General features: G+C 39.0%; 1 protein-coding gene across 4 annotated transcripts in view; it reads left to right on the forward strand.

Annotated features, from left to right (window-relative positions):
* Positions 1-23,308, forward strand: part of adamtsl3 (ADAMTS-like 3) — a 651,955-nt gene extending 628,647 nt beyond the window's left edge. For all 4 annotated transcript variants that reach the window (XM_072564789.1, XM_072564791.1, XM_072564790.1 and 1 more), the window contains 4 exons: positions 10,759-10,966; positions 15,744-15,853; positions 17,755-17,969; positions 18,643-23,308. In XM_072564789.1, the coding sequence (XP_072420890.1) occupies positions 10,759-10,966; positions 15,744-15,853; positions 17,755-17,969; positions 18,643-18,758 (649 nt within the window). In that variant the 3' untranslated portion in view covers positions 18,759-23,308. The remainder of the gene's footprint in view (positions 1-10,758; positions 10,967-15,743; positions 15,854-17,754; positions 17,970-18,642) is intronic.
* Positions 23,309-24,524: the final 1,216 nt, after the last annotated feature.

Here is a 24,524-nt window from a genome sequence, read left to right on the forward strand (position 1 = left end):
TTAAACAGAGCATAGTAGTTAACTGCCAGTCATCATTAACTGGTACATTCTTCAGGACAATGCATGCACCAATCAGAGTTTGTTTGTTACCCAAACAGCATTTTCCTCTTGGACAGTATGTTGGTGAAGATGTTAGTTTTCCCCTGAAATTGGTGTTCTTGTGTATTGTCCTGAGCACAATAAAAGGCTTTGGCACAACATGTCTTTTATCAGTTATACTTGAGACCTGTTCTTCCATAGATCAGCTTCGCCATCTGCCTGAAACCTGTTGTTTCCAGCTGTGGAATCTTGCCAGCGTTGTAAATTCCTTTTTGCTGTCAGTTATTGCACAACAAATTATCATCCTGTTTTCCATTAGACTTCTCAAATATTCCATCTGTTTGGTTTTATTGACTAGTTTGAATCCCTTTTCACTTATCAAGAACCACTGCCACGCTGATTTTTAAATCTTCCAGAGTCTTTATATTATATTGTGATGGAAATAAATTAAAAATATGGAGCAAGTCAAGAACAGAAAGTGAAGTCAGCATTACCATCAGCAACAGTGAAAACTGATTTACATAGCACCATTAACATATAATATATCCCGAGGTTCTTTATAGACTTAGAGAATTGACTTTTCAGAATTGGAGAAATGCTGACATCTTAGAACCATAAGACCTTAAAATATAGGAACAGAATTAGGCCATTTGGCCCATTGAGTCTGCTCTGCCATTCTAGAATGGAGAAAGGGAGAGGTGAGTGGATAGGTAGAGATGGAGCCCAGAAGGAGCGTGAAAAGATAAGATAAACAAGGAGATTAGGGAATCAGGTCAGGACAGAAGAAAAGCTGAATAAGGGATAATAAGAGCTAAGAGTGAGAAAATGGATTAGCTGTGCTGAATGCAACCCATATAATACGATAATGGCCCTAGGAGTATGTGGGAGTTGGTGACCCTTCTAAAAGCAACTAATGTCACAACAGGACCAGCTGTGGGGTGAATGGAAAAAGCTGGGAAGGAAGGACTACGACTCTAAAGGTACTGAACTTGATGCTGAGTGCTAGAGGCTGCAGGGTCCCCAAGTGAAAAATGATATGTTGTTCTTTGAGCTTGCGCTAAGACTCACTGGAACATTACAACAGGCCCAAGACAGAAATGTTGCCATGGGAACACAGTGCTGTGTTGAAGTGGCAGGCAGCGAGAAGCTCAGGGTTATTTTTCCAAAGAGAGGATAGGTGTTTTGCAAAGTGGTCACCCAGTCTGCAATGGAGACCACATTGTGTGCAGCAAATACAGTAGACTAGAGTGATCTTGGAAGTACATCTAGGACCTTGAACACTGAGGAGAAAGGAAGTAAATGGGAAGGTGTTACACCTTCTGCGATTGTATTGGGAGGGGCCTTCACAGGACATGTTGGGAATGGAAGTGGAGTGAATCAAGGTGTCCTAGGGAGAACGCTCCCTGCGGAATGTTGACAAGGAAGGGGGGGATGGGGAATATATGTCTGGGTGTGGCACACTACTGGAGATGATGGAAATGGTGTATTACAATTCTTTGGATGAGGAGGCAGGTGAGGTGGTAAGTGAGGACCAGAGGGACGCTGGTATTGTTGTAGGAGGATGGGAAGGGGTGAGGGCAGAAATGCGGGAGATGGGTTGAACATGATTCTTTGGTTGAGGAAAGAGGTGGACATTTCTCAGGGCCCTCCCTTCGGAAGATAGTATTGTCAGAACAGATGTAGCAGAAACCATGAGAATGGGAGGAGTCTATACAGGAAGCAGGGTGTGAGGATGTATAGTCAAAGTAACTGGGAGTCAATGGATTTATAGTGTATATCAGTGGCCAGCCTATCTCTAGAAATGGAAACAGATGTCGAGGAAGGGAAGACAAAGTTAAAAATCACACAACACCAGGTTATAGTCCAACAGGTTTATTTAAAAGTACAAGCTTTCAGAGCACTGCTCATTTGTCAGGTAGGATTACAACCTGGTGTGTGATTTTTAACTTTGTCCACCCCACTTTGACATCTGTTTCCATTTCTAGAGAAAGGCTGGCCATCGATATACACTACCAATCCATTGACTCCCAGTTACCTTCACTGTACATGCTCACACCCTGCTTCCTGTATAAACTCCATCCTATTCTCATGGCTTCTGTCACATCTGTCCAATACTGGCTCCTCCACATTGAGGAAAGGAAGAGAAGGGAGGATCAGAGATGGATCAGGTGAAAGTGAGAGGCAGTAAAATTCCTTTTATGATGAAGTAAACTGGGTGACATTAAAGGGTTCAATATAGATCTGCTACATGTAAGGCAAGGTTTAGTGCATACTCTTACCTGTCAAAAGACATATGTGCTTAAGTGGAATTTACTGTATGAAATCACTACCATGTTACAAATTGGCTCTTCACTTCCAGCAGCCAGAGCAATGGAAATTAATAAAGTGTGATTGAATTGTTAACTGTGAAATAAAGAAGACAACAATACAAGAGAAGCCTTCCACCTTGGCCTATTAGAATTGACTCTATTAGGTTTCAGCATGCTGGTTACAAAGGACTGATTGCTGTGTTTTTCTCTAAAACCACAATTTCAATGTAAATTGACAAGTAGGAGCTGTATCAATACAGAAGGTTGTAGTCACGCATACTGACCCGGTGTGAATCTGACATTTTATTACATTTTCCCAAAACACATTCACCAGTTTAGTGATTTTTTTTTCCTAAAAAACACACATTCCTGGAATTCTTCCCTAGTCAGGAGTACCTTTACCTCCGTTGGTGTTTGCAGTATTTGAAGAAAGTCACCTTATCAAGGGCATTTCAGCATGGGCAATAAATGTCGTTGGTCTTTCCAGTAATGCCCAGGTCATGAAAATGAATTTAAAGAAATAGACTTGCCTGATCATCAAGTGAATACCAGGTTTACCAATTGTGCCTTATGTCTGCTGTTAACCATATGATTCAATCTTTATACTCAACTAAGTTTTCCTCACAGCTTCATTTATCCATTGTGAATGAACATCCAGTCTATTTTGCGGTCTTGGGAAAAACAATAAAGTGGCTGGCCACTCAGTCTATCCTTTTGAAGAGAGATCATCATGACCTGTTTCTTTCCTCAGGAGATGTCTGACCTGCTGAGTATATCCAGCATTTTGTTTTTGATTTACTCAACCTTTTTGTTTGATAGTTCATGAACTACAGCAACTCACTTTGGCCCCTTTGACAACACCTTCCAAACCCCCATCTCCACCCTGTGAAAGACCAAGGGGGTAGAACAACATCATCTGCAAGTTCCATTGACCTCAAACGAAGCCATTGCTCCTTCACTGTCCCTGGGAATCACAATCCCAGAACTTAAACAGCTTAGTGGGGGTAGCTGCAGCGTCATAGACTGCAGTGGTTCAAGAAGACAGTTCAGCACCACCTTTTCAAAGGTAATTACAAGTGGGCAGTAATTGCTGACCTAGTGGGTGATATCCATAATCAATAAAAAAAAACAGTTTTGAAAATGGTAACACTGTGGCTGTCAGTTTCAGACATTTCTCCATTTTCCTAAAACCTGAGATACAACTAATTCCTGCTTCCTCTGGAAAAGTTTGTCCAGATAGTCTTGAAGTTTTTTTTATCTTCCTCACCACCCCTTCCTACCTAGCTTTGTGTCAACTGCAAACTTAATATATTACATTTACTATAACTTACATTGCATTGATTCCCACAATAAAATTGTTGATTCATATTGTGAATGACTGGGGTGAAAATACTGATCCTTACAGTACCCCACTAAGCACTGCCTCCCAACATGAAATTGACTCATTTATTATTAATCTGTGCTATCTGTCTGTTTGACAATTCCTCATTCATACCAGTATGTTTCTCCTATCACATGTGCTTTAATTTTGCTAACCAACATCCATCAGGCTCCTTTTGAAAAGCCTTCTTAAAAATTCACGAATGTGGCATGCACCAACTCCCATTTATTAACCTTGTTAGCAGCTTCCCAAAAAACTTCAACTGCTTCATCAAACACAGTTTCCCATTCACAGGTCCACGCTGACTCTGCCCAGTGGGATCATTATTACCCAGATGTCCGTTTATCACTCCTTATTTCATAAATTCCAGTATTTTTGTTGTAAAGACTAGGAGGTCTGCAGTTTCCAGTTTTCTACCCCACCCTCTTAAATATTTGCATCCTTTAATCTGCAAGAGTGTTCCAGAATCTAATAAATTTTGTAAGATGATCATTAATGCATCCACTATCTCCAGAGCCACCTCTTTCCAAACCCGTTCTGGATGGTATGTGTTTCAGACCTGCCTCCTTGCCCTACCTGTGGTTGAGAATGGGATCTGCCTTTGAGTAGAAAACCAAAAAGAAGAAGATGCCCACGAACTGAGAGATCTCAGTTTTAATATCTTATTGATTTGTTGTCGAGTATTGTCAAATTCAAGTTCTGAGCACAGTGCCTCAGTGGTTAGCACTGCTGCCTTAGAGCGGCAGGGACCTGGGTTTGATTCCAGCCTCGGGTGACTGTCTGTGTGGAGTTTGCACATTCTCCCAGTGTCTGGGTGGGATTCCTCCCACAGTCTGAAGGTGTGCAGGAATGAAGATTCTCTTAAGTGAAATCTGGTAGCAGGACATGTCTCGAAAGTAAGTGGACTTGGTCACAAGAATTACCACCCTCAGAGTTTTAGTTACCTATTTTCTGTGAATTGGCCATGCTAAATTGCCCATAGTGTTCAGGGATATGTAAGTTAGGTGCGTTAGTCAGGGGTAAATGTAGAGTAATAGGGTGGGGGAATGGGTCTGGGTGACTTCCTCTTCAGAGGGTCGGTGTGGACTTGTTGGGCCAAAGGGCCTGTTTCCATACTGTAGCGATTCTATTCTATTTTATTCTAAGTTCAGTCTTGGTGCAATATATTTTCAAAATTGAACTTGCATAGCCGGTGAATATCTGTCACCTCTAACGTTTTCACTTGATAAAGCACTGTGTAATGTGCATAGAAATCATTACTTCTATTATATGTATCTTTAAACTAGAAGAGAAAGAATTCACAAATGTTTATTCTGTTTAGTTCTCTGGGTTTGGAGAATCTGCATAAAATGGTTTTCTGCAGTCATAAATTCTTATGCCAAACACTTGCTTCTAATTTTACCCATGTGTATTTCTTCTGAACTTCACTTGCAGTGCTAATTTAATATGTTAAATTGTCAGCATGCCTTGAATACCCCTCGAGATTCTACTGCACAATGTGTTCTTTCATGCTTGCCTTGTGTAATAATCTGAACTCCAGCTGTAATGAGCTATTGGTTCCAACCCAGGTTCAAACTTCCAGTGCAACCTCCAAATTTGCTGTGACTCTAATATGAACACCATGGTATGGGTGCTTTTTAGGATGTGAGTGAAATTAAATTGGAAGTGAAACTCAGAAGAAGTCATGTCATCGTCTTGACAACCTGCTGGTTTTACTGCAGTGCAGCCTAATTTCAGGCCATCTGCTTTATTTAACACAGAAAGCGGCATGGTTGTGTGTTTTTTAAAAATTGTAACATTTAAATGGAATGAAGATTCTCTTAAGTGATATCTGGTAGCAGTACATGTCTGTAATGTAAGTGGACTCAGTTACAAAAATTACAACTCTCAGAGCTTTAATTACCTGTTTTCTGTTTTCTTATCAGTGAGTAGAACACTGCAGTTATCAGAGTAACCACTTTCTTTTAAAGCTGCTTTAAGTGTAACTGCAAACCTTCTCAGAGTGTTGGTGCTGTATGAGGCTAATTCTCGATCTGCTGGATTTCTGATGAGCAGATCCATGCAGATGTGAGCAGCCAGAGCATTGAAGGCCAGGAAGGTTTTTTTTAAATTATTCATTCACAGGATGAGGGTGCCACTGACTAAGCCAACATTTATTGCCAATCCCTAATTGCCCAGAGTGCAGTTAAACGCCAACCACACTGCTGTGGGTCCGGAATCGCATGTAGGCCACACCAGGTAAAGATGGCAGTTTCCTTCCCTAAAAGGCATTAGTGAACCAGATGAGTTTTTCTAACAATCAACAATGGATTCATGGTCATCATTAGACTCTTAATTCCAGATTTTTAAAAAATTGAATGCACATTCCACCATCTGCCATGGCAGGACTCGAACCTAGGGCCCCGAGTCTCTGGATTAACAGTCCAGTGATAACACCACTAGGCCAATGCTTCCCCCTATTTTTGACGCATTGACTCTGAAATGTGAGAGGGTAAGAAAAGGTCAGATGAAAGCTATGGAGGAAGATTGAAACCAAGTAAGAGGCATATGGAGAGTATGAGAGAAGAAAAGGAAACTGAGCTCAAGAATAACTTAGACCACAGAGTTTGCAGAATCTCACTGTGTGTAAATTGGCTGTCCTTATACAAACAGTGAAATGTTTCTGAATGCTCCATTGATCAGGAAGCAATTTGGGAAATCCGAGAGGACGCTTCATGAATGACAATTTTTGCTTCTTTCTGCCTTTATTGTGTTTTTACTTTTTTTGCATTTAAGTTTATTTGAAGGAGTTAAAGTTGAAGGACAAAATTGTCCAAGGTATATTCTTAGCTTCCATTTCACTACCAGCAGTGAGGTTCAACTATATACAAAAGATATCATTGACAAAAGCAGAAATTGCTGGAGAAATCCAGCAGGTCTGGCAGCATCTATGGAAAGAAAGCAGTGTTAACATTTCAAGTCTAGTGACCCTCCTTCAGAACTGGAGATCTTGGATTTTACCATGTATTGAATGTTTCTGTAACCAGGCGATCAGCTCCTCAGAAATTGAAGACATCCGCATTCCTCAGCATCAAGATGGGTATGACATCTGGGCTTGGTCTGTGTCAAATAGTGTTCAAGCCACAGAAATGCCAAGGAATGATGATCTCCAGCAAGAGAATCCAACCGTCTCTCTCACCTAGAGAGACTAGGGCGGCAAATACATAGGAACGCTACCTGCAACTTCTCCTCCAAGTCACTGATTTGAAACTTTATTGACAGCATTGTCAATGGATATCAATGATTGAAGAGAGCAGCTCACTATCACCTTCCCAAGGATAATTTGGAATGGGCAATAAATGTTTGCCAAACCAGTAATCCTTCAAATTAAAATAAAATTGAGTAAGCTAAACAACATTTATATTGCAACTCAAACATCAAAATTTGTCCCAAAATGCTTCAGAATCAAAACAAAAAGAAATTCAAGCCATAATTTCTGTCATCCTAATGAACATGTGATTGTTTGAAATGTTGTCAAATACAGACCAAAAAGGTTGTATTTATTGATAGAGTTGAATCTCATTCTGTTAAAGGTTGGCAAAGAATGCTGATTTTATAAAAGTTGTCTGTTAGCCAAAAGAAATGTGTTGATAAATGAGAAACATCAGGCAATCAAAACACTGAGAAACATATTGTCAAACCATTCCCAATATGAAAAGGCTCTATTGTCAGTTCATCAAAGATACAAAGTCAAAGATCCATTCCAAACTGCAGGATTACTAGATAGACTCCAAGGAATGGTGGAAGATTGCAAAAATATGTTTCCAACATAAGGACCTGATAGACCTCTCTCTCATTCTGCGAAGGTGGTGTCCCATGCCTCATTTTTATGGATGTTGCTAAATCAAGTCTGTCACCCAAAATTGAAGATCTAGTACCAAATATTTCATTAAACCCCAGTAACTCCACCAGCCAAGTGAAGAATCACGCTCATGAAAGATCATCGTGTCGAAAACCTGGATCCCAGAAAAATTGCTAACCCCAAAGGCACAGGTTGTTGGTCTGTCCAAACACTCTTTGTGTAACCAGCTGCTCTTTTGCTCATCTATTTCAACTCATGCTGCCAAATGGTTTCCCAAATCGGTAAAAAGCTACAAACCTCATGTGCAACTGCAATAAGGAGTCAAGGTCAGACTCTGATAACTATGTCCCAGAATCTCTCCTGCCAATTATGTCAAAATTGTTTAAAAGAATAAAGAGCAAGAAGCTGTTAAGTGATCTCAATCTCAACAAGTTATTGTTTGCTTGCCAAGTTGGCAAAGAAACAAAACAGCAATTCACATTCTCAATTTCATTGTCCAAACCCAAGGCTGTTTTATCTAATAGCCAGAGTTAAAACGAGAGCAGTTCCTCTTGGCATTCGAAGCTGTACTTCCACCTTTAAGGGATATCTGCTCTGCAAAGCTGATGTCCTTTTACTCCCATGTAATTGAATGCTGCAGGAATTGGTGCAATCAAGTTCAGAAATTTTGCCTTAAAAACATTTGGTGCATTTAACCATTTCTAATAAAACAATATCACCTGCTTCAGCCCTTAAACATGGGCCAGCCTGAAATCCAATAGTTTTCTCGTTATCAAGCTATAATCCCTAACATTCAGTGATTTTTCAAAAGTTGTTTATCTTAAACATTAGAATTGCTGTATGACAGTAGTTTCTCAATGATTTGCTGATCTGGCTGCTGCATTGTTTGAGAGTCACAAAGAGTGGTGCTGGAAAAGCACAGAAGGTCAGGCAGCATCCGAGGTGCAGGAGAGTTGACGTTTTGGGCATAAGCCTTTCATCAGGCACATACATTTCAACACTGATACTCCAACGTATGCAGTGCTCACTTTCTGGCATTGTTTGGGGCCATGTGGAATACAATAAATGAATATCCATCAATTTACCTCTACATTGGCATGAGAAGAATATTGGCCCCATATTGCTTTTCATGATTGTCAGGAACAAAATAAGCTTCACCATGCAATTTCTACATTGGTCAATTTCCAATTTGAAAAATTAATGGCAAAACAAAATACTGCAGGTTCTGGAAATCTTACAACTGTAAATGTTGGAGAAACTCAGCAGATCTGGCAGGATCTGTGGAGAGAAAAGCAGAGTTAATCGTTCAGATTGATGACCTTTCATTAAAATTGAGAAATGAGTTGTTCATATTAGTTGTCGAAATATGTGATTGCATTAAGCTTTTTTAAATACTGACATCATGTATGATAATTTCAAGCTTAGTGGCAATGATAAAAGTGAAGGAAGAGAGAGTCACGTTCATACATGGATTTTTGCAACCTTATGATGTCACATAACATTCTACAAATGAAATACTTTTGCAGTACTGTAATGTAGGAAGCCAATTTGCAAATAATACCGTACAAGAAATAATATGATCATGATGGATAATCTGCTTTGGGTGTTGAGTGAGAATTAACTGTTGTTGGTCTAGACACTGGCATATTCTCCTATTCTACTCGCAAATAGTGAACTCTGATCTTTTAGGGCCATCTGAGGAAGCTGGTGAGAATTTAGCCTAGATTATATCAGTTAGTAGCATTCTCACATCAGGAGTGAAAAGGTTGTGGGTTCAAGTTGCACTTCAGGAGGTGAGCACAAAAATCTAGGTTAACACTCCAGTGAGGTACAGGAGAAGCACCACACTCTCTGATGTAATGCCTCTTAGATGAAATGTTATGATTAAGTTGAGACTCTGTCAGGTGGATGTAAAATATCTGACACTCTCTCATAGAGCAGCAGAGAAGTTATGCCTAGTGTCCCAACTAATAATTGTCCCTTAGTCAGCATCTTATAAACAGTTTTTTGGGTCATCATCATGTTGTTGTTTGTGGGAGTTTGCTACTTGCAAATTGACTGCCATAATTCCTGGATTGCCACAGCTACTACACTTTAATAGCATTTTGCAACCTTCTGAGGCCATGAAGTATGTTATATCAATGCAAGTCCTACCTTACCATCTCAACCAAACAACCTCACCTCCACAGCACCACATTCCCTTAGTACTGCAGAGGAGTATCAGCCTAGATTTCTTACCTCAAGTTCCTGGTGTAGGGCTTGAACCCACTACCTTTTGATCCAAAGGCAAGTGCGTTACCACTGAGCCACAGTCAATGAAGAACTTAAGCAACAAAGAATAGTTTAAAAATCTATATTTCACATGAAACTAAAAAAAATTATATTTCATATGTTGTGCAATTATTTACGATTATGGGTGTGGTGTGGTTGGGAAGAGAAGAGAAAGGCATTGGCTGATCAAACAAAGGGACTTAAGGCAAGGAGTTTCTGGTACAAGGTGGAATTATTGCAACATTAAGCATTTGTCTTATAAAATGAATTGCTAGCATTGTTGCTGCCATTTAACATGAGCGTAATGAAATTAGCAATATTGGTTTACTTGAAATATTCAAATTATATTTAAGTCAACATACTTGCCATAAGATTTTTGATGATGACCCTATTGGAGATACAGGATAAGAAGCAGAGTTTTGGTCCAGTCCAAGTATCTCATGACAACACAACCCACGGACAAAGGATGTTTCATCCATAAGCACACTACCTAATGTCCACGTGCTACATTCAAACTTCAAACTGATCTGATTGACACTATGACGGTTTTGTGCAGGAGCTTTTGAAGATGAACAGAATGAAAATATGGGGTTTTGATTTATTGACTCTGATGAATATGATCTTGTCACTGCAGATGGCATTTTAATTCGAGTCAGCAGTATCCCTAGCTCTATCTTCTGCACTTACAATACATTCCTGACTGCCCTATTTATAAAACAAGTTAACATCTTTGTAAACACAATGAATGAGTTCAGCAAAAATAGTCCCCACTGAATGTTTAATTTTAGCATGATAGCAAAGTCACCCTGCCTTCCTTAACCCATTTTTGTCATCACAAAGAAATGATTTTGCATTAATGGAATTCATTTCACAATAGACAAAATTATCTCTTTATTAAGCTATTTTCTGCCCTTTAGGTGGGTTGCGACGACAACGTCAGACTGTTCAGTCTCGTGCGGGAAAGGAATCCGCCAGCGACGAGTGACATGTGAGCAATTAATGGCTACTGGAACAGTAAAAACATTATCTCCAGCGTATTGTGCAGACAGCATAGAACAGCCCGCTGAAGTAGAGGATTGCTTATTGCAGCCTTGTGTAGGGTGGAGCAGTCCAGCATGGGGACAGGTAATGATATAGATCTCTGCTAAAAATTATTTGGTTCTTTTCAATAGCAATGATGATTATGATGAAAAATGAAAGAGTTCGGAGTTTTGCTGAGGCCAATTTATTAGCACAATTGTGAAAGCTGTTGTGTGAAATTCCTATACTGACCCCATTTCAATCTCTTGTACAAAGACTCTCCTAAGAATTTTACTCAAATGGCTCAGCACTGAGTGAAAAATAGCAGACCTGCAAGCCAAAGGAATTTTTTAATGTAGTTTTAATGACTTAACTAAACCATGCGAAACAAATCTTGGTCAAATATAAGGCATCTTCGGTCATATTTCCTGCATCGCTTGTTTCGAAATTGCAGGTTTGTAAACTCTACCCCCTGCCTCCTGGCAGCTGATCAACTACAAGTAATGCAACTGTACGCAGTTTGCACACTGTTCCCATGTCTACATGGGTTTCCTCTGGATGCTCCAGCCCAAAGATATATAGGTTTGGTGGATTGGCCATGGGAAATGCAGGGTAACAGGGATAGGGTGGGGGAGGTAGGGGGGGGTGGTGGGGGTGGTGCGGTAGTAGTAGGTCTGGGTGGGATGCTCTACAGGGAGTTGATGTGGATTCGATGGGCCAAACGGTTTGCTTCCACATTGCGGGGATTCTAAGATACATTTCAATCTTTGTCTTTACCGTCTGGGTAATAGACAACCTGGGAGCAATTCACAGGAAACTATCAAGGGGAGAAGATTTTTAACATCTGTTACACAACCCAACTAGTGCATTAATTTACTCAGAGGGAGAATCAAACAGATTCTGTTCACGACCTACAACTCTTTATGGCGTGTTTTTGCTTCTTAAGTCCACTCAGGCCATGCATACAGCTGAGAAAGTGAGGTTGGAAATTTACTCCATCATCCAGTTAATGGTGCCATTTTCCCAATAATTGTCTTTAGGTTTGCTCCACTATGGACTAATCATCTCTGGTTGTAATTGTGCCCTTGGGCAGCAATGTATTGTAACTTGGCAGCATAGATTCTCTCCCAATGGCAGCTGAGCCAGAATTACCAGTGAACTAAAGTCAAAAAATCCCCTGCCAATGTATGAAAAAATTTGATTAATTTAGTATTTATTGGTCATCCCTAATTGTCCTTGAAAAAGTGGTGGTTAACCAACTTCTCGTGGTGTAGGAACACCTTAGTAGGAATGGGCTATAAACCTGTCTGGATAATGTGTGTTTTGGAGGGGATCATGAAGTGGTGGTTTTCCCAAGAATATGCTGCCATCGTCATTGGTCATGGATTTGGAAGGTGTTGAATTGAAATACAAGCATTCTTTAGGGTTTTAAAATATGTAAGAGAAGGGAATAAGTTGACCCTAATTTTGCTGAAAATAAGTGGCTGTTGGCTAAGGTATCCAGTGTTAAATTATTGGTATGAGAGGCACACAGTACATCTCCTTTGGGATATTGTTGATATGGTGTTAGATTATGTGTCACCCCCTGGTCTTTATTTTGCTGAAAACCACAAAGTGAGTCTCTGAATTCAACAACTGGCCTGTCTATGATATTAATGTATAAATTCTGATCTGTTTATATTCATAATCTGTGATTTCATAGGTGCAAAAAAAGTTGTCAAAGAGGGAGTTTTTCTCCAGTTAATGTATTAACATCAAACATGATCTTCTGATGGTGTCAAATGACACCAAACTTTAATCTCATTGCTGCGCAGTATATCAATTAATGCACTTAGTACCTTATGCAACTCTCCTGCATTTGGCATTTGATTAGTAAAGTGCAAATAAGTGGGCATTAAAATATTGGTAATCGACAGAATTCTCCTACAGAATACTGGGTACTGATTGGTTTGACTGCTTAACACCTTGCTGCATTTAATTCCTTGCTATCATGACTGCCTGTGAAAACAGGGCTGAGATTGTCAAATGTTACATAGTGCCGTTTACTGGAATTTAGCCGAAGTGCAGTGAACTGCTTATTAAAAAGTTTATCCACACAAACAATATCTGAGCACTATCTTTGCACGTATTTTTTAAAACTGTTTTCTTGGATCTCAGACATTCAATTGCTAGAGGATATGCATTCTCATGGCATTGCTTTGAGCTGAGGTTAGCAAAAATATTTGACCTGAAGGTAGCCCAAAAGGCCTTGCTATAAATTCTTTGGAACAAATAACAAATACACGACAGGCACGGGAAAAGAGAATGGATCTCTGGAAAATGTGAAGTGAGTGATGCCAATTCTGACAAATTGTCAAAAAGACATCATGAAGTCTGCACCTATTTTGATTCAATGATGAAGAAGAACCACTGTTTCCCCCTGCATTGCCCCCATTTTGGTTGTCTTTTTTGATTGAAGTGCCCTGGGACAGTTTATTAAAATAAAGGACCCATAATGATAGAAATTGTTGTTAACCTTTGACATAACCTGAGCTTCTGTTTTATAGTGACCAAATAAACTACTAAGCTTTAGCTTGGTATTTCTAATTTAAGAATGATAGTGACCCCAATTCGGTTAAGTTTACTTTATCCGTGGATAGGGATAGGTATATATTGCAGGGCAAGAATTATAGCTAGGGAAAAGGCAATTATGATGCGATTAAGCAAGATTTAGGATGCATGGGATGAGAAAGGAAACTGCAGGGGTTGGGCACAATTGAAATGTGGAGCTTATTCAAAGAACAGCTACTGGGTGTCCTTGATACGTATGTACCTGTCAAGCAGGGAGGAAGTGGCCAAGTGAGGGAACAATGGTTTACTAAAGAAGTTCAATTTCTTGTCAAGAGGAAGAAGGAGGTGTATGTAAAGATGAGACGTGAAGGCTCAGTTACGGTGCTTGAGTGTTACAAGTTAGCCAGGAAGGATGTAAAGAGAGAGCTAAGAAGAGCCAGGAGGGGACATGAGAAGTCGTTGCCACATAGGATCAAGGAAAACCCTAAAGCTTTCTACAGCTATGTCAGGAATAATAGAATGATGAGTAAGAGTAGGGCCTGTCGAGGACAGTAGTGGGAAGCTGTGCATTGAGCACAAACAGATAGGAGAGGCACTAAATAATAATTTTCATCATATTCACACAGGAAAAAAGACAATGTTGTCGCAGAGAATACTGGGATATAGGCTATTAGACCAGATGGGATTGAGGTTTACTAGGAGGAGGTGTCAGCAATTCTGGAAAGTGTGAAAATAGATAAGTCCCCTGGGCCAGATGGGATTTATCCTCAGATTCGCTGGGAAGCCAGGGAGGAGATTGCAGAGCCTTTGGCTTTGATCTTTATGTCGTCGTTGTCGACTAGATATTTCCAGAAGACTGGAGGATAGAAATGTTGTCCTCTTGTTCAAGAAGAGGAGTAGAGGCAACACTGGTAATTATAGACCAGTAAGCCTTCAGTTGTGAGTAAAGTGTTGGAAAGGATTATAAGAGGATCTTTAATCATCTAGAGGGAAATAAGTTGATTAGGGATAGTCAACACAGTTTTGTGAAGGGTAGGTTGTGCCTAACAAAACTTAGAGTTCTTTGAGAAGGTGACCAAACAGGTGGATGAGGGTAAAACAGTTGATGTGGTGTATATGGATTTCAGTAAAGTGTTTAATGGGGTTCCCCATGGTAGGCTATTGCACAAAATGCGGAGGTATGGGATAGAGGGTGATTTAGCGGTTTGGATCAGAAATTGGCTAGCTTATAGAAGACAGGGTGGTGGTTGATGGGAAATGTTCGTCCTGGAGTTCAGTTACTAATGGTGTACCACAGGGATCTGTTTTGCGGCCATTACTGTTTTTCATTTTTATAAATGGCCTGGATGAGGGCATAGAAGAATGGGTTAGTGAATTTATGGATGACACTAAAGTCGGTGGAGTTGTGGACAGTGCAGGAGGATGTTGCAGGTTACAGAGGGACATAGATAAGCTACAGAGCTGGGCTGAGAGGTGACAAATGGATTTTAATGCAGAAAAATGTGAGGATTCACTCTGGAAGAAGCAACAGGAATAGAGTGTACTGGGCTAATGGTAAGATTGTTGGTGGAGTAGATGAGCAGAGAGATATTGGTGTCCATGTGCATAGATCCCTGAAAGTTGCCACCCAAGTTGATAGAGTTGTTAAGAAGGCATACTGTGTGTTAGCTTTTCTTGGTAGTGGGATTGAGTTGTGGAGCCATGAGGTCACGTTGCAGCTGTACAAAACTCTGGTGCAGCTGTACAAACACACTTGGAGTATTACATACAGTTCTGGTCACCGCATAATAGCTTTGGAGAGGGTGCAGAGGTGATTTACCAGGATGTTGCCTGGTTTGGAGGGAAGGACTTATGAGGAAAGGCTGAGGGACTTGAGGCTGTGAGATAGGGTGGAACAGTGAGAGCCTTTTTCCTCGGATGGTGATGGCTAGCACAAGGGGACATAACTTTAAACTAAGGGGTGATAGATATAGGACAAATGTCAGAGGTAAGTTTTTTTACTCAGAGAGTAGTAGTGGTGTGGAATGCCCTGCCTATGGCAGTGGTAGACTATCCAACTTTAAGAGTATTTAAATGGTCATTGGATAAACATAAGAATGATAATGGAATAGTGTAGGTTAGATGGGCTTCAGATCGGTTTCACACATTGGTGCAACATCGAGGGTCAAAGGGCCTGTACTGCATTGTAATGTTCTATGTTCTAAGTCACAAATACTATGGATCAATATACTTACTGCTGCTAATAAATTTATTAATGCATCTCATTACACTGTCAAAAACCACATTCTTTAAGCGCATAATATTTTCAATACACTTTTGTTTTGTTTGACAGTGCTCTGGTCGTTGTGTGGGTCACAATATTGCAGTACAACATCGCCAAATTGTATGTCAATATACAAATGGAACTTCAGCCACAGAGATTGCCTGTGACAAAGCCAAGAGGTACTAAGCAACTGAGTTTCATTTTTGACCTTTGTGATCCTATCATTTATATGACCAGGTTATTGAAAACTATTTGTGGATGGTAATGATTTCCAATAATTTAATGTCAGGGAAGTATTTGAAATAGAACTTCCAACAGGAGTTGAGTTGATGGTTTCAATTGTAGAAAATTATTTTCAGTACTTCCTTGAAATTGGACAAGTTTTCTGAGTGGGCAAATGTGGATAACTGTGAGATTAGCCACTTTGGTAGCAAAAACAGGAAGGCGGCTTGTTGTCTGCATGGTGATTCATTGGAAACGATGGGTTGCAACGAGACCTGGGGTGCCCTTGTACATTAGTCATTTGAAAGTAAACATACAAGTAAAGAAAGCAAATGGTATGTTGGCCCCTTATAGCGAGCGGTTTCAAGTACAGGGGAGCACTGATATTTTGTTGCAATTCGACAGGGCCTTGGTGAGACCCCATCTGCAGCATTGATCTGCTCTCATCTTGGTTTTCAAATCCATGCAGGGTCTTGCTCCTCCCCCATCTCATCAGCCTCACAATCATACAAGGTATCTATGCTCATCAAATTCTGGTCTTTAGAGCAACGCCAACTTTAATTGTCCCAACACTGGTAGCCATCCTTTTAGTTTTATTAGCTCTAAACACTGCACCCCTGTTTACACATTTTTGCATTTATCTCACTTTTGTCTTTTAAGATATGGCTTAAAACCTACATCTTTGACCAAGCCCTTGGTTATCATTTTTGATTGAAAAGCCTTGAGACAGTTTATTGGGTTAAAGGTATTGGGAGAAAGGATATTATTATTAAATTGGGGAGGGTTCAGAAAAGATGTACAGATTGTTGCCAGGGATGCAGGGTTTGTGTTATAAGGAGAGACTGGATGGGCTGGGACATTTTATACTGGAACGTAGGAGGTTAATGAATGACCTTATTAAGGTTTATAAAATCATGAAGGGTGTAGATAAGGTGAATAGCAAAGGTCTTTTCACCAGGATCAGGGAGTGCAAAACTAGGGGACATGTTTCTAAGATGAGAGGAGAAAGATTTAAAAGGGACCTGAAGGGGAAACTTCTTCACACACGAAGTATTCATATATGGAATGAACTGCCAGAGGAAGTGATAGATACACATACAGTGACAATATTTAAAAGAGATTTGGACAGGTATATGAATAGGAAAGGTTTAAGCAGTCAAAATGCAGGCAAGTGGGACTACATTAATTTGGGAAGCTTGGTCGGCATGGACTAGTTGGAGTAAAGAGTCTGTCTCCATGCTGTATAACAGAACGATTGTATAATTTTAGAAACTGTTGTTTGCCCCTGATGTTAACCCAGGCCTTTTTTTTTATGGTGACTGAGTAAAGCAACCTCCTCCTTTGTTGTGTTGATCTTTGATGGGCTTTTATTCAAGAATTGCATTGGCTAATCGGGTAGGCTTTATGACAAAACATGGTCTGTTCTGCTATAACACGTGTTTCTTCAAAATGAATTGGCTTTAAAGCGATTGAAGAATTTAAGCTGTTATTTGTAGAACACAACTTTCCTTACCGTTATTGGCCATAATGTGATTCCAGCTCCTTTCATTTAAATGATGCTGCTATTGTGCAATTTTCTTTTAACGCAGAACTATCACGTTATGTCAGAACCGACTGTAGCTGTAACTTTTTTTGATCTAATGGAATCCCTGGATGATCAAGTTTCTTTGTAAATTTTGCTGGTGTTGCAGAGAACATGTTCCATATCTCTGTCGTCTTTTCCTACAAAAGCAGCAGTGGCATTGACAGTGAGGAAACCTCCCAAAGTCTTGGAAGGTTCCACTCACCTTCTCAAACGATCCCAACTCTCTGTCTATTCCTGTCCCAATGATTAGTAATAATGTGTTGCAATCCACAGGCCTGCCTCTGCCAGAAAATGTAAATCCAGTAAATGTAACGTGGAGTGGAGAATGGGACCGTGGAGACAGTGTGCAGCAACATGTGGAATTGGTTTCCAGTCTCGCCGTGTCACTTGCATCCACAAGAGAAGTAATGAGACTGTGGCTGATCAGTATTGTGGATGGAAGAAACGACCAACTACATGGCAACGTTGTAACCTAACCTCTTGTGACAGTGAGTACATTTCTATCTGCTTAAAGTATCTTGCAATAAAATTTACCATATATACTCGTGTAATAACGGAATTTTTTGACTACTTTTTAAGGTTAAAGTTATTGCATGGATACTACTTTTGAGGGGCTGAAATTAATGCCCATCAAAATTCATACTGTATTATTAGCAGAAGCCCAAGTGATCTCTAAATGAATAAAGAGAGAAAAAAAAACATGAATTATGGTAATTCTGAAAATCTGAAGCACAACAACCAGCGGATTGGGAAGACTGGGAGCAGAGCAGAACAACCGGCAGACTGGAATGCTAGAGTGGAACGTTACAGCCACCACATTGACTCCTAAACGTTGATCTGTTACCTGTGAAGAACTAAGGTTGACCTTTACACAAGATATATGGAACATTCCAGGTCAATTGGCCAAAAATAGCAACACATTTTCAGCAAAAATAGGGGATTGACTTGTACATGAGATCAACTATTTCCTGAGTATATTTGGTAGCTTCAGGCATTGCACAGGAAGACCTCATCTGTTTTAGCATCGAATAGCATTGGGTACACGTTTGTTGGGATTGCATTCTAAATTTCTTGTGTGATAAAACTGTGGGAACTGAGTAATTGAATCATGTTTCCAGTCTTCACCGTGGTAATATTTGGTTTTGGATATGTTGCTTGCAGCTTCCGAAGGAGGATGTCTGGATACAACACGCTACTGTGCACTTGTCAAAAGACTGAGGCTGTGCCATCTGAACACCTACAAGCAGAGATGCTGCGAATCCTGCAGAATGCTTTAAGTAATGTAAGCCACCCTCCAATGGATCATAATCAATCTGTCATGGACTGTGAAGTGATTTATACAGAACTTCATGTTGGTGAACTGACTGCAGTTGAACATGGTGCAAGTTGAACAAGAAGGATATTTTTAATATTGTTGTAAATCTGCTTGTACATACAGAAATTCACAAAATGTGTCCTTGATATTTGTTATATTAGTCAAATGTGTACTGGTTGAATTTTAAAGCAAGAGCTACTCAGCAGTTCTGCTTTTGTAGATTTGTTGTATTTTACTGTTTGTGTTTTTCTCCCAAGTTATGAGACAACTGCTTATGTTACATCACAGGAGTTAATATGGGAATTATTTACTTGGAGCCAGAACTTTCTCTGAATGTCTGAGTGAACTGAAGTTTTGCACTTTCACAGTGCAGATCAGGGAAAGCTTTCAAACCAAGTGAATTATTAATCAGTGTATATCCCTTTTAATTACAGTAACTCATTTTCAATTCACATTGGGCAAAATAGTGAAGTTTGCAGTTCAGATACTTAGACAAAAACATGGAGTATCCAGTCGTTTAATCTTTTAACTTGTAGATGCTAGGATCAGTAGTGAATTTCTGACTCTGTGAACATTAGAGGAAATTGAGAAAACTGTCTTCCCAGCAGGAATTCCCCACTTGTTGGAAATGCAGTTAGAGAATTGACTTATCATGTTATAGTTTATCCATCCTTTCTCCTTTTAAGAAAGCATTTTCCTCACAATGAAAACATTGAATTTACTCTATCATTGTAAAAAAATATCATATTCACTTACAGATATAGCATGCTTGGAGCATACACTTAAAGGCTGATCTCACTGAGTGTCTTTGGCTGCAGTATTCTATTCTTATTTCAGGCAAGTCTGGAAGGTGTCTCCTGCTGCGTTGACTAAGTTATAATGTGGTATATCTTCTAGTTTTATGCATCGTCTCAAGGTGCTCCTTTGATGGAAAAGTAGGAAAATGCCATTAGTAAAATATTTAGTCATGGTTGGTTGTAATATGTAATTAGTGGCACAAGTGCATTTTACATTGCACTTCATATATAGAAGGAAATATTCAAAAAATGCAAAAACCTCCCTGCCTCTGGAGAGTCTCAACCACTTTCAGATATACTGCTAATGGTTGACCTTTTGCTGTTAACTTAATATTGCTGCAGAGACTTGAGGCCTCCGCTTTGCACAGATATGTAATTCATATAATTCCCAGGGCTAAAACAGGTTAGAATCAGTGTGTGGGAAATTTTTTTTATGGTAGTTCATTATAAAAAGCACATGCAGAAAATGATTCTCGTCACTAGAAGGGCAAGCTGTGCACTGTATTTCTGACAATTTCAGTATAGAGTATTTATGATAAGTATTTACATATAAAAAGTTACTATACAGTGATTCATTCATTGTAAGCTCCAAATAGTAACCAAAAATGCTGTGTTCCTACTTTCCAAAGTCTCCTGAAGAAGTGACTAATATGATTGAATTCATTGTACTCAGACACTTCAGTTTCTGCCTTTATTACAGTTAAAATTCAGGGATCACCTGAAAAAGCAATTGAGATTTCTTATTAACTCTTCGTAAATTACCATTTTAAATATATGGAATTTCTCTCACCTTACCCATTTGTCCTTCGAGTATTGCTGAAAATAGTTTTTGGCAACAGTATGAGTGATGAACTCTCAAAAAAGTTCAAATTACAGTCATATTTGCAATGGTCTGTAACTTTTTCATTTTCCATATCCCAATTTTCAAGTATTTTCATCTTCTGTTTTCAAATGTTCTCTTAATCCAGAACAATTCTTCAGTTAAGGGAGCATTTCCCAAAAGTGAAATGAAGGTCCAACATGAATTTCTGAAGAATTCATAAAATGATAACTCTGTTTCTGTCCCCACAGATGCAGCAGACCTGCTGAGTTTCTTCAGCATTCTGTATTTTTATTTCCGATTTCCTGCATCCACAGTATTTTGCTTTTCTAAGAAATGTTCTGTTACTCTTTTGTCTTTCCTGATAATTTTTGGAATTTCACTCCTCATCTGTCACCCTGCCACTGCCACCTAGCAATGCTCGGATGCTTACAGAAAGTACTGGAGAAACTCAGCAGGTCTGAGAGCATCTTTGAAGAGAGAAACAAAGTTAATGTTTTGAGTCAAATATGACTTCTTCAGAGCCAGTTCCGAAGAAGAGTCATAACTGTTCAGTCTGTTTCCACAGATGCTGCCAGATTCGCTGAGTATCTCCATTTTCTGTTTCTCTTTCAGTTTCCAGTATCCACAGCATTTTGCTTTGATTTGAGTGTTCAGATACTTGCTGTATGAAGAACAGGTTCTGATCTCCCTCATCTCTTTAGCACATATTGGTGCACCAATGCTGTGTATCGTTGTGCATAATATAGAGCTGAAATAGTCAAGTACATTTGTATCATTAATAATAAGACTATATGCTCCTTAATTTAAACCCTAAGCATTGATTCATATACAGCTCATGTGCAGCTGTTGGGGCTTTATTAAAATGCATACCCTGGCTACAATAAAGATGACAGAATATTTATTTTTATTCTCCATCCGAGTCAAGTGTGAAATGGAAATTTTTAAATAGCGTAGCAGAGTAAAATATTGCTAGACTTATGTTTCCTAATATTAGTAGTCAGTCTTGAAGAGCTATGTATAAATTTCAATATCGTATAGCATTCACTATCATGAAAGCTTTGCAAAACCAGGATATCAGGAGTAATTTCTGAGTCTTGCAAGAAGTCCCATTTACCATTATGAACAAAATTTGAAGCAAAAATTTGACGCATAATCCCAAATCTGGATTTTCCAATTTATAAAGCAGTAATTATTGCAATATTTCAAAATAGGTTTGTACAATTTGGGATTTTGTTGTTAGTTACTAAAATAATGTAAAATCTGCATAAGTGGGGAGGAAATATATAAAAAGGGATTTACATTACTATGTAGTAAATGCATGGTTACAAAGTAATCATAAAGGGTGTTAATTTAGACATTTATGATAAATTAGAATGTCAGTACTGAAAGATTCCTGTAACAGTAACAAATAATTAAAGTATGTGTTCAGTAATAACATATCTTTGTGTTGATTTTAACAGTATTATAGGCGATGGAAAACATTTATTGTCTGTTCGCATGCTGTTGTGCATCGATGAGTGCTCCAACTATGTTCCTGTATACAGCTGTTTTAAGTTGGTCTTTATCATAAATATGATACTCGGTACCTGGAGTGATAGCCTCTAATTTTACATTGTCTGATCATTAATGGGTCTTGGCCTTTTGCAAAAGGTTGTGCGTAAATTAAAGAAAAATAATTGTAACATATTTACTTGTACATATTTATTTCCTGTCAAGTGCAATACTGAATGCTGTATATTGTGTGTCATAAAGAATATTTTTGTTGGGACTTTTATTTTTTACTACCAAACTTTGGTTTTGAATTGCTTTTCACTTTCTATTTATACTTAAAATGCTTATAGCTTCATCGAGCACTTGCCAATTTTGTCTAAGTTGCTTCCTCCTCCTTCAGACATAGAAATGCATGTTGCTTGAATTATCCCAAGATCAGGCTTTATGCCTATTTACTTACAGTTGCGCTATAATGTAGGGGTGTCCAAACTGTATTGGAAAACAGACCTGCAAAGACTAGTTGACTCAGTTCTATTTGCACTTATGTATCTTACTTGTAAGTTTATCTGGTTAGAATTCTGTGGTCCTGGGGATTTGAAAATGATTAGATCTAGAGATGGAACAGTTCTGAATTAGGACACCACCATCTGACTGTCTCCGCTCTTGACACGGCTGCACATATTCTTCAGCTCTTCATTGATTCCTAGTGCACAAATTTAGATGGTTCTTCCTTGTGTTAAGAACCTTACTTTGTCCATCCTGTTTTTGCTACACCTCTACAACTCACCTTTCCACTTCAAAGGCACTATATCAATGCAAGCTATTTGGTTATTTTATGTGCAAACATACAAAATTAAATCCAAAGTAGTACAATCATGGCTGATCTGATTGTATCTTGAATTCTACCTTTCCAGATAACTTTGATTTTTTTTTGTCTACCTCTGCCTTAAATGTCACTCCACTTCCACTGCCTTCAGCTACAGAGAGTTCCAATGTCACACAAGCCTTTGAAAGAAAAAATATTGCCCCTCATCTGTGTTGTTAATGGCAGTCTCTAATTTTAAGCCAGTGCCTCCTAGTGGACTCAAATGTTTGGCTTCAAATCTTCACAGTATAAATGACGAGATGTTTGGACACCCCTGGTAATAACATGGAGCAACTTTTGGTGGTTTGTGTCTAATGTTTCCAACATTGCACAGCCCCTTACAGTTAGTTGTGATGCCAGAGGCGATATTCATATATTTTGTTAAACTTGCCTCTGCTGAAAAAATTTCAATAAACCCACATTGTATTGCAAATATATAATCATGAAAACAATATTTGTGCTGTGTATGTTATCCAAATTTGTTGTGTGATTTTTTTTTAACTGCAGTTTAATAAAATTGAACTTTTAACCACAAATATCAATTCCTAGTTAATTTCAAGAATGTTATTTTCAGTGGTGAAGTTTTATTCCTTCAGATATGATGGACATTGCTCACACATTTCAATACATGGTACTACCTCATAAATAAATCGTTTTCAGCTTCCTGAAGAATTCTTATTGGTAGATCTTACTCCATATCAGTGGATTTATCATTGGTCAGCCATGCCCCAACCATCTTCATGGATGCCGCAAGTTTAAGATATTTTTTAATCAATCTGTTCAGAGATGTTATTACGCACCTCTGGAGCAGATGGGACTTGACTTTAGGCCTCCTGGCTTCGAGGTAGGGACATTAATACCACTTCCAAGAACATGTCCTGTCAGAGCTGATAATGCTAGATATTTTTCTTTCGTGGGACGTGGCAATGATGGCAAAGTCAGCATTTATTGTACATTTTCTAGAGTCACATGTAGGCAAGACAAGGTAAAGATAGTAGATTTCCTTCCCTAAAGGACATTTGTGAACTTGGTTAAATTTCAACAGCATCTTTATGAGTGTCTGTACTAAAATCAAATTAATAATTCTGCAGCACAAAATTCTACCAATTGTTTTGGTGGGTTTTAAACTCATGTCCTCAAAGCATTAGCCTGGAGCCTCTGGTGCAGTAACATTTTCACCATACCACTATCTCCTCAATCCAGGCCCAAGGGATAGATTGAGAAGTTTATTGTCATGTAATTTGCTGTAACGTAAGGTCAGAAAAGTGATTTTTGATTCAGCTCCCAGCAAACAATAAATTATAACCATTTTACTATCATAAAAAAAACCCAATGTGCTCACATGCGAGTCAAAATACAACACCAAGAAACATAGAGATAAATGTTTGGTCAAAGGGGTAGGTTTTAGAGACTAACTTAAAGGAGGAAAGCAAAGTAGAAGAGCAGGAGGAAAGTCCAGGGCTTTGGGACTGAGGAAGCTAAAAGCAGAGTCACCAATTGTGGAACAATTTAATATTAGAGCTGCTCCAGAGTCCCAGATTTGAGAAATGGAGTTAATGGGCTGGAGTGGACATAAAGGTAAAGCAGAAATCAACTCATTGTCTCATGATGTTTGAACATTCCTTTACAGTACCTCCAAGTAAGATTCACAAAGCATGGAAGCATTCCTGCTCGTCAAAGACACTTGTGTGCTTAAAATCTAGATTCGGCTGTGTAGGTCTACACACAGGAATACTGTAAAGGGCCTGAAAA

This window comes from Chiloscyllium punctatum, chromosome 48, assembly GCF_047496795.1.
Source record: "Chiloscyllium punctatum isolate Juve2018m chromosome 48, sChiPun1.3, whole genome shotgun sequence".
Classification (NCBI taxonomy): Eukaryota; Metazoa; Chordata; class Chondrichthyes; order Orectolobiformes; family Hemiscylliidae; genus Chiloscyllium; species Chiloscyllium punctatum.